The following is a 14,154-nucleotide window of genomic DNA, read 5'->3' as shown; positions in this document are numbered from 1 at the left end:
CCTTGGATTTTATGTGTTTCTTAACTAATAGCATAACCCCTCCCCCCTTCCTATCCTGTCTATCCTTTCTGTAGACGTTGTACTCCCCAAATTGCAATTCTGCATCCCTTATATCTGTGTGACACCACGTCTCTGATATCCCAACAATATCTGCCTTTGATGTTTTGAGCAATACCTCAAATTCATCAAATTTATTTACTAAACTCCTAGCATTGGTGTACACGCAAGTATACCTGCACCTGTTTCTATTCTTAGCTACCCTAACACAACCCATGTGTTTACTTGTACCGCAATGGCTCCCAGCAGTCTCTGAAATACCATGCATCTTGTTTTCCAGGCTTCTGCTCATTCTAATAGAAGCAGTGCAAGAATCTCTTTCACCTCTGCCAGTGGCTACTGTCAATCTATTGGTCTTTGTCTCCCACCAAGCTAGCAGTTTTCCAACCCACCTAACACTGCCTCGATAGCATCAGCAAATATTCTTGCACCCTTTCTATTTAAGTGTATCCCATCCCTGTAGAAGCAATCTCTCCTGTTAACAAGTACAGTCCAGGCTGAAAAAAATTCTACCCCTTGAGCCTTGCACAATCTTTCCAGGGCCGAATTGATCGACAAGGCTCTCATCATATACTCCCTCCTATCGTGTCTGGGCAGAATTGCATAAGGATATCAGAATCATAAGGATATCAGAAGGATTTTGGCGAATCTTAATGCCAAGAAAGCTCCAGGTCCTGATAGTATTTCTCCACCTGTTCTCAAAACCTGTCCTCTTGAACTTACTCCTGTTCCTTGCAGCCTTTTTTTCACTTTCTTATTCCAAAGGTGTTTTTCCTTCTGGTTGGAAATTTGCTCATATCCAGCCAGTTCTTAAAAAGGATGACAAATCCCTCTCATCTAATTATCGTCCCATTGCAATTACTTCTACTCTTTCAAAAGTAACGGAAAAATCAATTAACCACCAACTCAAACTATCTAGAAACCTTCCGTCTGATCAACGATCGCCAGTATGGATTCCGTCAGTTTCGATCCACAGGTGATATACTGACTTATGTTACCCATTTATGGACAAATTCAATGGAAAAGTTTGGTGAAACACAAGCAGTTGTTCTTGACATTTCAAAAGCTTTCAATTGTGTTTGGCATAAAGGTCTTCTAAACAAGCTCCCATTTTATGGTTTGCCAACTGTTCTTTGTAATTGGTTATCAAGTTTTCTCTCTGACCGCTCATTGAGGGTGATGGTAGATGGCTCTCTCTTCTAACTTCTCCACTAAAGCTGGTGTCCCTCAAGGTTCAGTTATTTCCCCCACTCTTTTCCTCTTGTATATTAATGACCTTCTTCCATTGACTGGAAATCCTATCCACAGTTTTGCCAATGATAGAACATTGCATTCCACTTTCCAATTTGAGAAACCTTGCCCTGCTCAATCAGCTTCAACTTCTCAAATGTCCGCTACCAATTCCTTAAATGCCGATCTCCAGGTAATTCTCCAGTGGGGCAAAGACAACTTAGTTGATTTCAATCCTTCTAAAACTCAGTCTTGTCTTATATCTCACAAAAAGATTCTTCTTCTCCTATGCTTATCTTTGGTGACACTCTGATTTCTAGGCAAAATGATATACCTCTTTTGGGGATCACCCTGACTTCTAATCTCTCCTGGCACAAGAACATTACAAATATTGCTCCTCTGCATCTCAAAAACTGGGTTTTCTCTTTCACTCTTGGTATTATTTTTCTTCCAAACAGCTATTCACTCCGTACAAATCTCAAATCTGCCCCACCATGGAATATTGTTCCCACATCTGGGGTGGTGGCCCCAAAACCTCTGTCAGGCTTCTAGATTCCATTTTGAAGAGGGCAGTTAGGTTAATTAATGACTCATCTCTAACAGAGTCTCTCCACTCTCTGTTTCTGTTGCATGCCTTTTCTATAGATACTTCCATGGGCACTGTTCTTCTGAATTGGCTTCTATAATTCCCGCTCCCTCTTTCAAAACAGTCTGAACACATGCCATCACCAGCCAACATCCATTTGCTGTCCAGCTTCAAACTCACAGAACCAACTTTTCATCTTCCTCATTTATTCATTCAACTGCCATTTTCTGCAACAACCTTCCTTCATATGTATTTCCTGAAATTTAAAGCCTACACAAGTTCAAGTCTAATGTTAACAAATATCTTCTTCTGTCTTTTCAACCTCCAACCCATGCACGGTACTAAGTACTATAGGTTCTAATGCCTCTCATGTTTGGGGTTTTCATAAAAAAAAAAAAAAAAAAATTATTAAGATCACCCATGGTCTGTAATTTGTTTTTGTCCATGTTTGCCGATGATACCTAAAAACTACTGCCTCAAATTTACAATATCATTTATTGATATATTTTTTATGTGAAACTTTCTTCTACATCACCTGCTTATATAATGCACATGCAAAATCTGAATGCTTTCCTTCAATCAGTTATCTTGACAATGAAATTCTGAACAGGCAATTTAATTACAGACACTATTTCATCTTTAGCTACAATAATTTGTAGCTTTTCCTACAAATAAAAAAATAAAATGAAATAAATTTTCTGTTTATACTCTGGGATGACCACATCAGGTCTGAGGATTATACAAGATAGGGGGAATGTAAGACACTGTACACTAAAAGAAAGAACAGAATTCATGGGATACCTGGTTCCGGGGCAATGTGATGCTGTCAGCCCTCTCACTAGTGGACGAACCCACCAATTGGCAAGTATATAGGTACACTGCATTCACGTAAACAGTAATTCAATGTCAGTATGGATAAATGTCGTGAGTTAAACCGACTTTGAAAGAGGGATGATAGTGGGTGCCCAATGCATGGGTCACTCTATCGCGGAGGTGGTACAGAAATTGCACTATCCTCATTCAACAGTATCAAGAGTGTATCAAGAATACACCATTTCCGGAATACCATCTCATCGTGGACAGTGCTGTAGGCAGAGAAAGGTGGTGGATGAATGTGACCATCGACATCGTCTCGCATTGTTTCACCCAACCAGAGAGCGACAGGGGCACAAATCACTGCCAAATTCAATGAGGAAGATTCCAGAAACATTTCCAACAAGACCATCAGGGGATCATTAGCTGCAATAAGGTTATAAGAGCCACCAACCCACCAGAGAGAGTCCCATTGCTAACACCATGACACAGGACTCTACACCTCAAATGGGCAAAAGAACATTGGCACTGGACCTTGAATGATTGGAGACAGGCCTTCTGGTCCGATGAGTCCTGTTTCCAGTTATTTCGAGAGGACGGGAGGATACATATCTGGCAGAACATGAAGCTATGCACCCGTCATGTCAACAAGGAACTGTTCAGGCAGGTGGATGATCAGTAATAATCTGGATCGTGTTCAACTGGCACATGGTGAGACCTCTGGTATGTCTAGAAACATCTCTCAACGGTCCAGGTTGTGTCCATCCTTGCAGATCATTTGCTTCCCTTCACTGTCATCGTGCACCCCCAGGGAAATGGATCCTTCCAGCAGGACAATGTGCCTCCCCACAGAGCCATGGTAACAAGAACGTGGTTCAAAGAGCATACCACAAATTTTACCACCATGGAATGGCCTCCCCGTTCAATAGACATGAACCCTGTGGAGCATCTTTGGGATGCTGTGGAAAGGTCTGTTCAAGGTTTGGATCCTTCACTCAGAAATGAGACGAAATTATGGACACCAGTGCAGTAAGCAGGGATGGAAATACCTGTGGAACGCTTTTGTGAACTAGTAGTCTCAATGCCTCACCGTGTGACTGCCCTTATCCAGGGGAAAGGTGGGCCTACCCGTTACTAGGTAGGTATCCCATAATTTCTGTCCACTAAGTGTATTTAGTAGTTACACAGGCTTGAACCATGGTCACTTGAGCATGTGCAATCTGTGCCCTTGTGCTTGACCACTCAGCTCAACGAGCTTGGAAAAAACTCAGAACTGTAAAAACTTTAAAAAAAGTTAAGCTTTTAAAAGTTTTAATTATAATCAGCTGCAATTTCTAAATCTGCAATAATGTTCACAGAATAACACTGCAGATTTAGTTACTTGAGGTTGCAAAAAATTTTAAGTGGTGTTCATCCTTATTGCAAAAAATTTTAAGTGGTGTTCATCCTTATTTTAAGTCAAGAGATTATTTTTTAATAAGTAATTTTTATTAACTGGTATCAGAAGGAAAAAAAAAAAATACCTTTTCCATTTGAGTTATATTAATTCCAAAATGAGCAAGGTGAGCACTTAAGTTAGGATCATCTACCATATCATCTTCATCATATGAATACACATCTGGAAAAATTAACACATTGATATTTTTAATTAAACAAAACTTTCAAATAAGATTGATATACAATAAAGTGACGTAGATAAAAATAAAAATACACATGGAAAAATCATGCAATTGTGAAGAGATACAAAATAAGTAATGAATATAGTCTCTATAATCATCATCATCATCAGCCATTTTCAATCCACTGCAGGATGAAGGCCTCTCCAGCAACTTTCCAGTTCCTTCTGTTTTGAGCACTGGCCATCCATTTACTACTCGAAAACTCATGAATTTCATCTATCCATCTCCGCCTTTGTCTTCCAGGTTTTCTTCTAGCTCCTCTTGGATACCATTCCGTTATTTTCTTAGTCCATCTGTCATCATGTCTTCGAGCTATGTGTCCTGCCCAAGACCATTTTAGTTTTGATAAGAATGTCCTTTACTTGAGTTTGCTGCCTAATCCATGTGTTTCTCTTCTTATCTAACAGTCTGATTCCCAATATGATTCGTTCCATTCTTCGCTGTGTAGTTCTCAGCTTCTCTTCCATTCTTTTGGTGAGTGCCCAAGTTTCACTTCCATAAGTCATGGTGGGGAGTATACATTGATTCATTATTTTACGTTTCAGACAAACTGGGATATTGCTCTTCAGTATGTGACTATATTTCCTGAATGCTATCCATCCAAAATTTATTCTTCTCTTGACTTCCAGCCATTTATCATTATTACAGCTAATAACTTGTCCCAGATAAGTATATGACTCCACCTTTTCAATTACTGCTCCTTCAATCATTATTTCCCTTTCCGTGGCATACTTGTTCATCATTACTTTTGTTTTAGCCATATTCATCTTTAGTCCAAAATCTTACTAACTGTGCATAACTGATTAAGATTTTCCTCTAATTCTTTGGGATCGTGGCTTATGACCACAATGTCATCTGCAAATCGTAAATGGTTTAGGTACTCTCCGTTCACATTGACTCCTTTCTGCGACCAGTCTAATCTTCTGAAAGCTTCTTCAAGGGCAGCAGTAAACAGCTTCGGAGATATTGTGTCTCCTTGTCGAACTCCTTTCTCGATTTTAAATTTGCTACTGTCTTTGTCTAGTCTAATAAAGGATGTAGCACTCTCATATATTTTCTTCAAAATCATAATATATGGAGTATCTATGCCTTGTCTTTCCAGTGCCCGAAACATTGCCTTATGCTGTATGGAGTCAAATGCCTTTTCATAATCCACAAATGCCAGGCATAATGGTGTTTTATATTCATTTGCTTTCTCCATTAGCTGTGATATTACGTGAAGGTGATCCATAGTTGAGAATCCTGTCCTAAAGCCAGCTTGCTCTTTCGGTTGATTCTCATCAAGTATTCTTTCTAATCTGTTAGTAATGACCCTTGTGAACAACTTGTAGATATGGGATAACAAGCTAATTGGTCTATAATTTCCAATTTCTGATTTATTTCCTTTCTTATGCAGCAAAACTATGATTGCATTATTCCACTGCTTAGGCATCACACCTTTTCTAGTGCACTTTGTGAAGAGCCTTGCCAGTTTTTGTGTTATGTCTCTTCCTCCCAATTTTAACAACTCTACAGTAACTTCATCTTCCCCCGGGGCTTTCCGATTCTTCATTTTCTTCAATGCATGTTCTACCTCATCAGGAAGAATATCGGGTATGTCGTATGTGTTGCTACTTTGCAATCCATCTTCCCCACTGCTGGTATCATTCCCTCGCTCCTTGTATAATTCTCTATAGTAGTCTTCTGCTATTTGAATTATGCCTTCTCTGCTGTTTATAAATACGCCATCGCTATTCTTCAGTTTCAGTATCATTTGTCTTTCTGTATTACTGCTCATGGCTGCTGATTTAAATCCTTTGTTTTCCCTTAATGCTTGTTCTACTTTTCTTGTGTTAAATCTTCTTATGTCCTCTCTGAGTCTCTTTCTAATGGCTTTGCATAACTCAGTATACTCAATTTTCTCCCTGTCAGTGTTTTTCTTGCTCTTCATTTGTCGTCTTTGGTTCATCATGACAAGTGTTTCTTGACTAATTTTTTCTTCTTTGGATTTCTGTTTCCCTATAGGTTTCTTGGGCTTTATCACTTTCAGAAAGTTGTAATATTCCTCGTCGATATCTTGGTCCTGAGCAGTCTGCAGAAGCTCAAACTTGTTCTTAAGTTCCAGTACATACTGCTTTTTCTCCTCCTCTGTTATTTCAAAGACCTTTGTATTATTTACTCGAGTCAGTTTTTTCCTTTCCTTTCCTACATCTATATCAAGTGTACATCTTACCATTCTGTGATCACTTCCAACATTTACCTTATTCAGGACGGTAACATCATTCACAATATATCTTCTGTTAGTGAGGATGAAGTCGATTTCATTAGTTGTTAATCCATTTGGACTCTTCCATGTCCACTTTCTGTTCACCCTTTTCTTGAAAAAAGTGTTCATTACTGACATTCCTTGAGATTCTGCAAATTCCACAAGTCTTTCACCTCTTTTATTTCTTTCACCAATTCCAAAATTTCCTATAGTTCCTCTTTCTGCGCTGTTTTGCCTTTTTCCAACCTTAGCATTGAAGTCCCCCATGATAATAGTGTAGTGGGTTTTCTGCTCATCTACAAGACTCTCAATTTCAGTGTACATTTCTTCAACCTCTTCATCATCATGGCTCGATGTTGGTGCATAAATCATTATAATCTTTAGCTTGTACCTCTTAGAAATCTTGAGTATTAGTCTTGACACCCTTGGTGATGTACTTTTGAATTCCAAAATGTTGTTTTTAAAATCTTTATGGACCAGAAACCCAACTCTACCTTCACTCCTTTCACTGTTTCCATTGGTGTACAGCAGATTTCCACTTGATAAACTTATAAGTGATTCATTTCTTCTTCTTGTTTCAGCCAAACCGATGATATTCCAATTCACATTTTCTAGTTCCTTTTCCAGTTCTAATATCCTGTCTTCACCGATGAGTGATCGTACGTTATAACAGGCCAAGTTCAATTTCCGTGCATGGCAGCCTGGTCGTACCCAGAGATTCTTAGCACCCTCTGCTTCCACTCTGATCCTCTCGCTGCCGTAAGAGGGAGAGTGAAAGCTGCTGGGGACTGAGGGCCATTTGTATTGTTGTGCTCTCATTGCTGGAGGGTTTGGTCTTTTCCTCTTCACGCTGACCAGGCGTCTTGAAGAGAACCACTCTACACGTTCGTTGCCACCTAAGTGACGTAACAGGGCTTACCATCGAGAAGGTGTGCATGAGTGGATTTTAGGGAGGCAGGCCAACCGGACTTCTCCTAAATCTTCTGTAAATAGAGAGATATTGGATCCATCAGTGTTTTAGGCTGAGTGTCTCATAACACACAGGATACCTGTTCCCCTCTAAGCCCCGTCTCTATAATAATGATCTATAATAATGATCAGAAAAGTCACTGGTGAAGAAAAATACAAATTATTTGCTTCCCCTCCTCACATAGGTAACTATCCAGTTCACCTCTGAATTTATTCAAACTGTCAGCCTCAAACTACCTGCGAATGCAACCTGTTTCAGCAATGAACAACATTCTGGCTAAAAGAAAACTTCCTACAATATAATCTAAACCTCTTCTCCTGTCCTGTAATTTGAATTTATGTTCTGGAATTTTCTATAACAGTGAAAATTCAGACTTCACTCCTTTTACTAACCCTTCTCAGAGCCTTATAAACCTCAGTCAGGTCATCTCTGAGATGATAATGTTGATGAATTTTCAACAGGACACCATGTGCTTTTCTGGCTGCCTGTTTACACTGCTCAGAAAACTTTTATATCTGCACGTATTATAACACCCAGATCCCTTTCTTCCTCTACCATTTTCAATTCAGCCTCACCAAGTGTAAAATTTATTCAAATAAAAGCGTAGATGCAAGATGTACAGAAATTGAGTGAAAAATATATGTATGGGAATGTAACAAAAAAGAAAAAAAATTGCTCACCAAACTGTAGACACTAATTCCACCAGAATATATTTAAAAATAGTACCAAAGAAATAAAACTTTAGAGATATATAGTAAGAGGCCAAAAGTGTAGACCATGAAACTTAAATTTAGAAAAAGGAAGAGGCAATAATTGAGAACAATTTAGAATCAAATAATAATGCTACTGAGACTACTAGCTAAAAATAAAGTACAGTGTGAAATATCACATTTAAACAGGGAACTACATGGCAAGTTCTATGGGAATTGTAATAAGTAAAAACAGAAATGGCAAAAGAAATTAAACTGATCAGCAACGTAAAAGAAAAATAATAGTAACACCCACCCGATGTGGCTAAAAAAATTAAATAAAATTGAAAATTTTGTTGGCTATAGAGATGTCAGGACCACCAGAACCATCTAAGTAAGCTGAGTAAACTGTGAAATATCATATAAAGTAATAAAAGGGAAAATGAAGAAATGTTGGCCATGAATTCCAAACTTTTCAGATTGCTGTGAAGACACCATGACTGAGAGAGGGTATTTTGTTAGTCACTCAAATAAGCAGGAGCCTCCGTAGCCAGGTGGGAAGGAGCAGCAGTGCGTAGCACACGCTTCTTTATTAGACCGGGGTTCGAGCCCGTCACCACCAAATACGGAGGATGCGGAAAGGTTAGGAAATGACCACCGCATATTCCTGGAGCAATATGGCCTTAGTTGCTAATGCTCCTAAAAAAAAAAAAAAAAAAAACCAAAACCAACTCAAATAAGCGTCAAAGCTACTTTCATTTGAATGGCTACAGCAATTATGCTGTCAAGAAAGGAAAGAGGATATAATGCTAGCCAAACCAAGAACTCACCGCAACAAACTAAAAAGGCAGAAACTATAGATAAAATAAATATATATCACCTGCAAATGAATATATATATTGATGAATATAATATATATAATTAAAACAAATTTAAACAAACCAGTTCAAGATATGAAATGAAGGTATGTAAATACAGAATAACATTCATATGCTGGGCACTAATATCTACCATTGGCATTCTTGGCTTCTACTCTTCTCTCTAATATTCATAGCTTTACATTAAAAAAAATTTTTTTTATATAGTTTTCCATATTGTGTATATACAGGAACTCCCCAACCTACGTAATACTTGACTTACGCAAATTTGACTTTATGTAAGTTTTTGCCGGCCGGTGCAAACCGAAAAAAAAAAAAAAATAAAAAAAAAAAAATATATATATATATATATATATATGGAACCGTATTTTGCATCTGTAGGGATAAATAGAGGTATTGTGAAAATATCGTTATGTGAACCCAGTAACACAGTTTCTTTTTTTTTTTCTTTTTTTTGTAATTTGTTTCAAGCCCTTGGAAGTTGAAAATTTTGCTATACATGTATTATTAAGCTATTTATCTCTCTAAAAGATCATATTTAAAATGGAAATTGCACTATACTTTCATCGTTATCATATGTTCCATTATAAGAATCAATTTTGAATGCCTTTGTGATATATTTTTAAAACACATTTCTGGAGATCACAACCATAAAACAATAAAAACAATTTGACTTTCCGGTTTATTGGGCTTTTCTGTTAGCGCAACCTATTATAAACGGGTAGTAAACTCGACCTTATTGCATTTGCGATAATCCAGATAACTGGAATTCTGTGGGTTTTTATGTATGGTGAAATGAGTTCCCCTTCACTAAAATCTTCGATCATATAAAAAACAAATTCTCAGAAACTTCTCTTCATAGCTATTTACTTACAACAATGATGAAGGGAAAGTGACCAACGGAAAGTGCAAGTGCAGACAGTGCCAGGAAACAAAACAAAATTGATTTAGAAATGAAGATGATTAATTAAGAAGTACAAAGCAGGACAAAGTCTATCATCTATTGCAAGGGAATTAGGTCTCGCTGCTTCAACAGTGAATATTATTTTAAAAGACAGTGCATATATAAAAAAACATGTTAAAGGTTCAATGCATTTAAGATCAATATTGATCACAAAACAGCATTCAGGTGCTATATTGAAGATGGAAATAATATAGATGGAAAATCAGATTCAGAAGCAAGTGCCCCTGAGTCCAATGGCCATTCAAGCAAAAGCAAGAAGCATTTATGAAGATATTAAGAATAAGTACAGCGAACCCGAAGCCAAGTTCATGGGAAGCAACGGGTGGTTTAATAGGTTCAAGCATCGCACTGGTTTCCAAAACATTAAAGTATGCGGTAAAGTCACCAGTGTCGATTCTGCGGCTGCAGAGAAATTTTGTGATGTGTTGGAAAAAATTATTGATGAAGGCCACTATTCAACACAGCAAATTTTAAACATTGACGAGACTGCTCTGTATTGGAAAAAAATCCCGGATTGAACATACACGGCCAAAGAGGAAAAGACAATGCCAGGTTTCAAAGCTTCAAAAGATAGGGCCACACTCTTGCTTGGGGCTAATGCAGCGGGAGATTACAGATCAATGCCACTGCTTGTGTACCATTCTGGAAATCCTTGTGCATTTAAGGGCATCAATAAAGCCACCCTACCTGTGCATTTCCAATCGAACCAGAGAGCATGGATAACAATATTTCTCTTTGAGGATTGGTTTAAATGCTACTTCATTCCAGAGGTTGAAAAATATCATAAAGATGACGTTCCTTTCAAGATTTTGCTTCTATTAGATAATGCACCTGGACATCTTATGCATCTAGATGACTTCAATTTGAACGTGAGCTCACAGTCATATTTCTACCGCCAAACACAACTTCACTCATTCAACCTATGGATCAGGGTGTTATTTCGAATTTAAAAGCACACTATTTAAGCACAACATCTGCTCAGGCATTGCCTGCAGTAGATGGTGAGAAAAATTTTACGTTAAGAGACTTTTGGAAATCTTACAATATTTACCACACCATCTTAAACATTAATAAGGTCTAGGCAGAAATTACTAAAAGTTGTTTAAATGGTGCATGGAAGAAAATATGCCCACGGCACATAAAAGACTTCAAAGGATTTGAAAAAGACGAATCATATGAAGAGGTTACAAATAAGATTGTAAAGGTTGCAGAGCTACTTCAGTTGGAGGTTGTTGCCAAAGACGTCGAGGAGTTAATAGAGGAAGAAGAGAAGGAATTATCTAACAAAGAACTTATTGACTTGCAGGCAGCAATAGTGAAAGAAGAAAATGCTGATGAAAGCTCAAGATGAACCAAATGAGGAGCCGAGATGCTTCATCACCAGAGAGATGGCAATGGCGAGGTTTGAGAAGATGGATCCTGACAGCGAACAACTCTTAAAAGTTAACAGAGGGATGAATGAAATGCTTGCTTGCTACAAACAAATCTATGATGAAAAGAAAAAAGACACCGTCCAGTCATCCATTAATATGTACTTTCGTAAGGTTGAGCGGCCGACCCTGTCTAAATCTCCACCTTCAACCTCCGCAGTGGCGTACTTATCAGCTGGAGACATCGATTCTGGCAACAATGCTCGAGAGATAAAACTTACTGACATTATGTCTGTCACCTCCCTTTTTCTGTAATTTTATAATTTTGAAATTTTTTAAATTGCACGCTTTTGTAATTTTTACTGTGCAAGATAAAAAAATGAATAATTACAATAAACAATTCTATTCACATGTTCGTCGAACATTTCTTTTTTGATTCAATCAATTCAGTATGCGAGTGCTGTACAAGCATGAGGGTTGTTGTTGTTATTTGGTTTTTAGGAGCATTAGCAACTAAGGCCATATTGCTCCAGGGATATGCGGTGGTCATTCCCTGACCTTTCCACATCCTCTGTATTTGGTGGTCGAGGGCTCGAACCCCGGTCTAATCAAGAAGAGCGTGCTACGCACTGCTGCTCCTGCCCACCTGGCTACGGAGGCACCACAAGCATGAGGGAATTTCCGACTTATGCAGAGTTCCGCAGAACACAACTCTTATGTTAATCGGGGAGTGGCTGTATATATATATATATATATATATATATATTTAAATACGATCATCAAAATTCAAATGATTTATGACTAAAAAATCTAAATTTTTTTTATGTACTTCATTTTCCCCCTTACAGTATACCATATTGCAGGAGAACAAAAAGATGGTGTACTCTACTATTTCAATTTATTTATGTTAGATGGTAGTCACTGGGTTTTGATTTCAATGTCAAAGAGATATTACAAGTTTCAATGCTTCTGAACTAATGTCCCATGGTAATTCAACAGATGTCTAGAAGCACAATAAGTCCTTAAAAACAGAATGGAATAAATACTACTTAAAAGGTATCCAATACTAGTTCATGTTAAGTTCATTCATACCATATGAATGAACTTGACAGAGGCAAATAGTGAAGTGTACTTTTGTGTCCACCTATAACAGAAAAGTAAGTACAAAGATGTACACAGTACTTTTTCACACAGAAATTACAATATAGCACACACTGGTCTTGCATAAGATGAGAAGTATGAATGTGTGTTTCTAGATGTGAATATGGATATGTCTAGGTTCAAAATGAAACTTAATGCCATAAATTTAAACAAAAAGGATGGTGGTAGAATAAAAGAATGAAATAACATAATGAGAGCATAGTATATTTGTAATAATATTTGTAATTTGTAATAAACTCATTACAGTCAAGCAGCACAAGAGGAGAAGTAAGGAACAAAAAATAAGGCAAACAAGGAAGAACTAAAACTAATAACTGAAAAGTAATATGATAAAAAACAAGTGTAAAGAGATTCACAGTACAAACTAATATGTTTACATTAGGAACTATTGGCAATTATTCTATGTAAAGCAGTAACACAAACCTTGTTTTCACCCTGAACTATTAAAATAAAAATTTTAACTACAGAATTTAGACACATTAAACAAACCATCAAAACCTGTACTGGCAAATTATATAAAGAAAACAATTTAGCCATCATAGTTCAAATGAGTCTAAGCTCACTTTCTGGAGAATTTAAACTTTTCATTGGTTCAAAATCATTCCATTATTTTAAGATAAGAAAATAAGTAAACTTACCTGCTCCATCTGGTGTAATAGTACCTAATTTGACTACCAGTGGATACTTTGCTTCCTTATAATGCTCTACTGCATGATTGTTTCCTCCACTACCATCAAAGAATTTACGACCACAATGTATAGCACCATCAGTTAAATTCAGCCATAAATTCTCTGCCATATCACATTTTTCACATTTCCAGCCTCTGGGTGGCACCCTTACACCATTATTTAGTTGCAGGAGAGTGTCAGCATGCCTACAGCATATAAAATAAGTGTATATATATATATATACAGCATATATATAAGTATATAAAATAATTTTTATGATTTTTAGAAATTATAAATTTTGTTATATATAGTTTTCTGTGCAAACAATCCTAAATTTATTACATGGATTTCAGTTATACAGTATAACAGAAATCTTTAGACTTCTCAATAAAACTGAGACCGTGGAAACAGACACCCCTCATCTTGAAAAAATAAATTTCAATTGTCCTCTCACACTAGTAAAATCTAATTTACTCATAAATTTCTTTGAAAGAGCCAACTAGTTACACTTTAAATATTTATGATTAAAAAATTTGACAAACGAACTTTAAATTTACTTGCCAATAAAAATATGATTAAAAATGAAGCCGTGGATGACCTATGTAACTTTGGAATCTCTCTGAATAGCCTTAATAAAATAATCTTATATAAATCATTTCATGATTTTCTCCAGAAACTGATTCACATGTTACAATTATATGCAGAACTATAATTTGTTATGCCCTGAATTGTATATACCAGAGGTTAGGAAGCAAAGAAAAAAAAAAAAAAAAAAAAAAAGGTAATTTTGGAAGGTATAAAAAGATATAAACATGACAAACACAACACATGATAATTGGTATCA

The 14,154-nt window shown here is 36.9% G+C and overlaps 1 protein-coding gene across 3 annotated transcripts in view; it reads right to left on the bottom strand.

Moving 5' to 3' along the window:
- The window catches only part of Usp5 (ubiquitin specific protease 5), a 241,766-nt gene that overhangs the window by 120,427 nt on the left and 107,185 nt on the right, over positions 1–14,154 (bottom strand). For all 3 annotated transcript variants that reach the window (XM_090374004.1, XM_090374003.1, XM_090374005.1), the window contains 2 exons: positions 13,281–13,516; positions 4,210–4,304 (listed from right to left, as the gene is read on the bottom strand). In XM_090374004.1, coding sequence (XP_090230130.1) covers positions 4,210–4,304; positions 13,281–13,516 — 331 coding nt within the window. The remainder of the gene's footprint in view (positions 1–4,209; positions 4,305–13,280; positions 13,517–14,154) is intronic.

Source organism: Mastigoproctus giganteus, chromosome 5, assembly GCF_048544385.1.
Source record: "Mastigoproctus giganteus isolate SK-2022 chromosome 5, ASM4854438v1, whole genome shotgun sequence".
Classification (NCBI taxonomy): domain Eukaryota; kingdom Metazoa; phylum Arthropoda; class Arachnida; order Uropygi; family Thelyphonidae; genus Mastigoproctus; species Mastigoproctus giganteus.
Note: the sequence above shows the minus strand (reverse complement) of the source record. Positions and strands in the feature narration are given on the sequence as shown.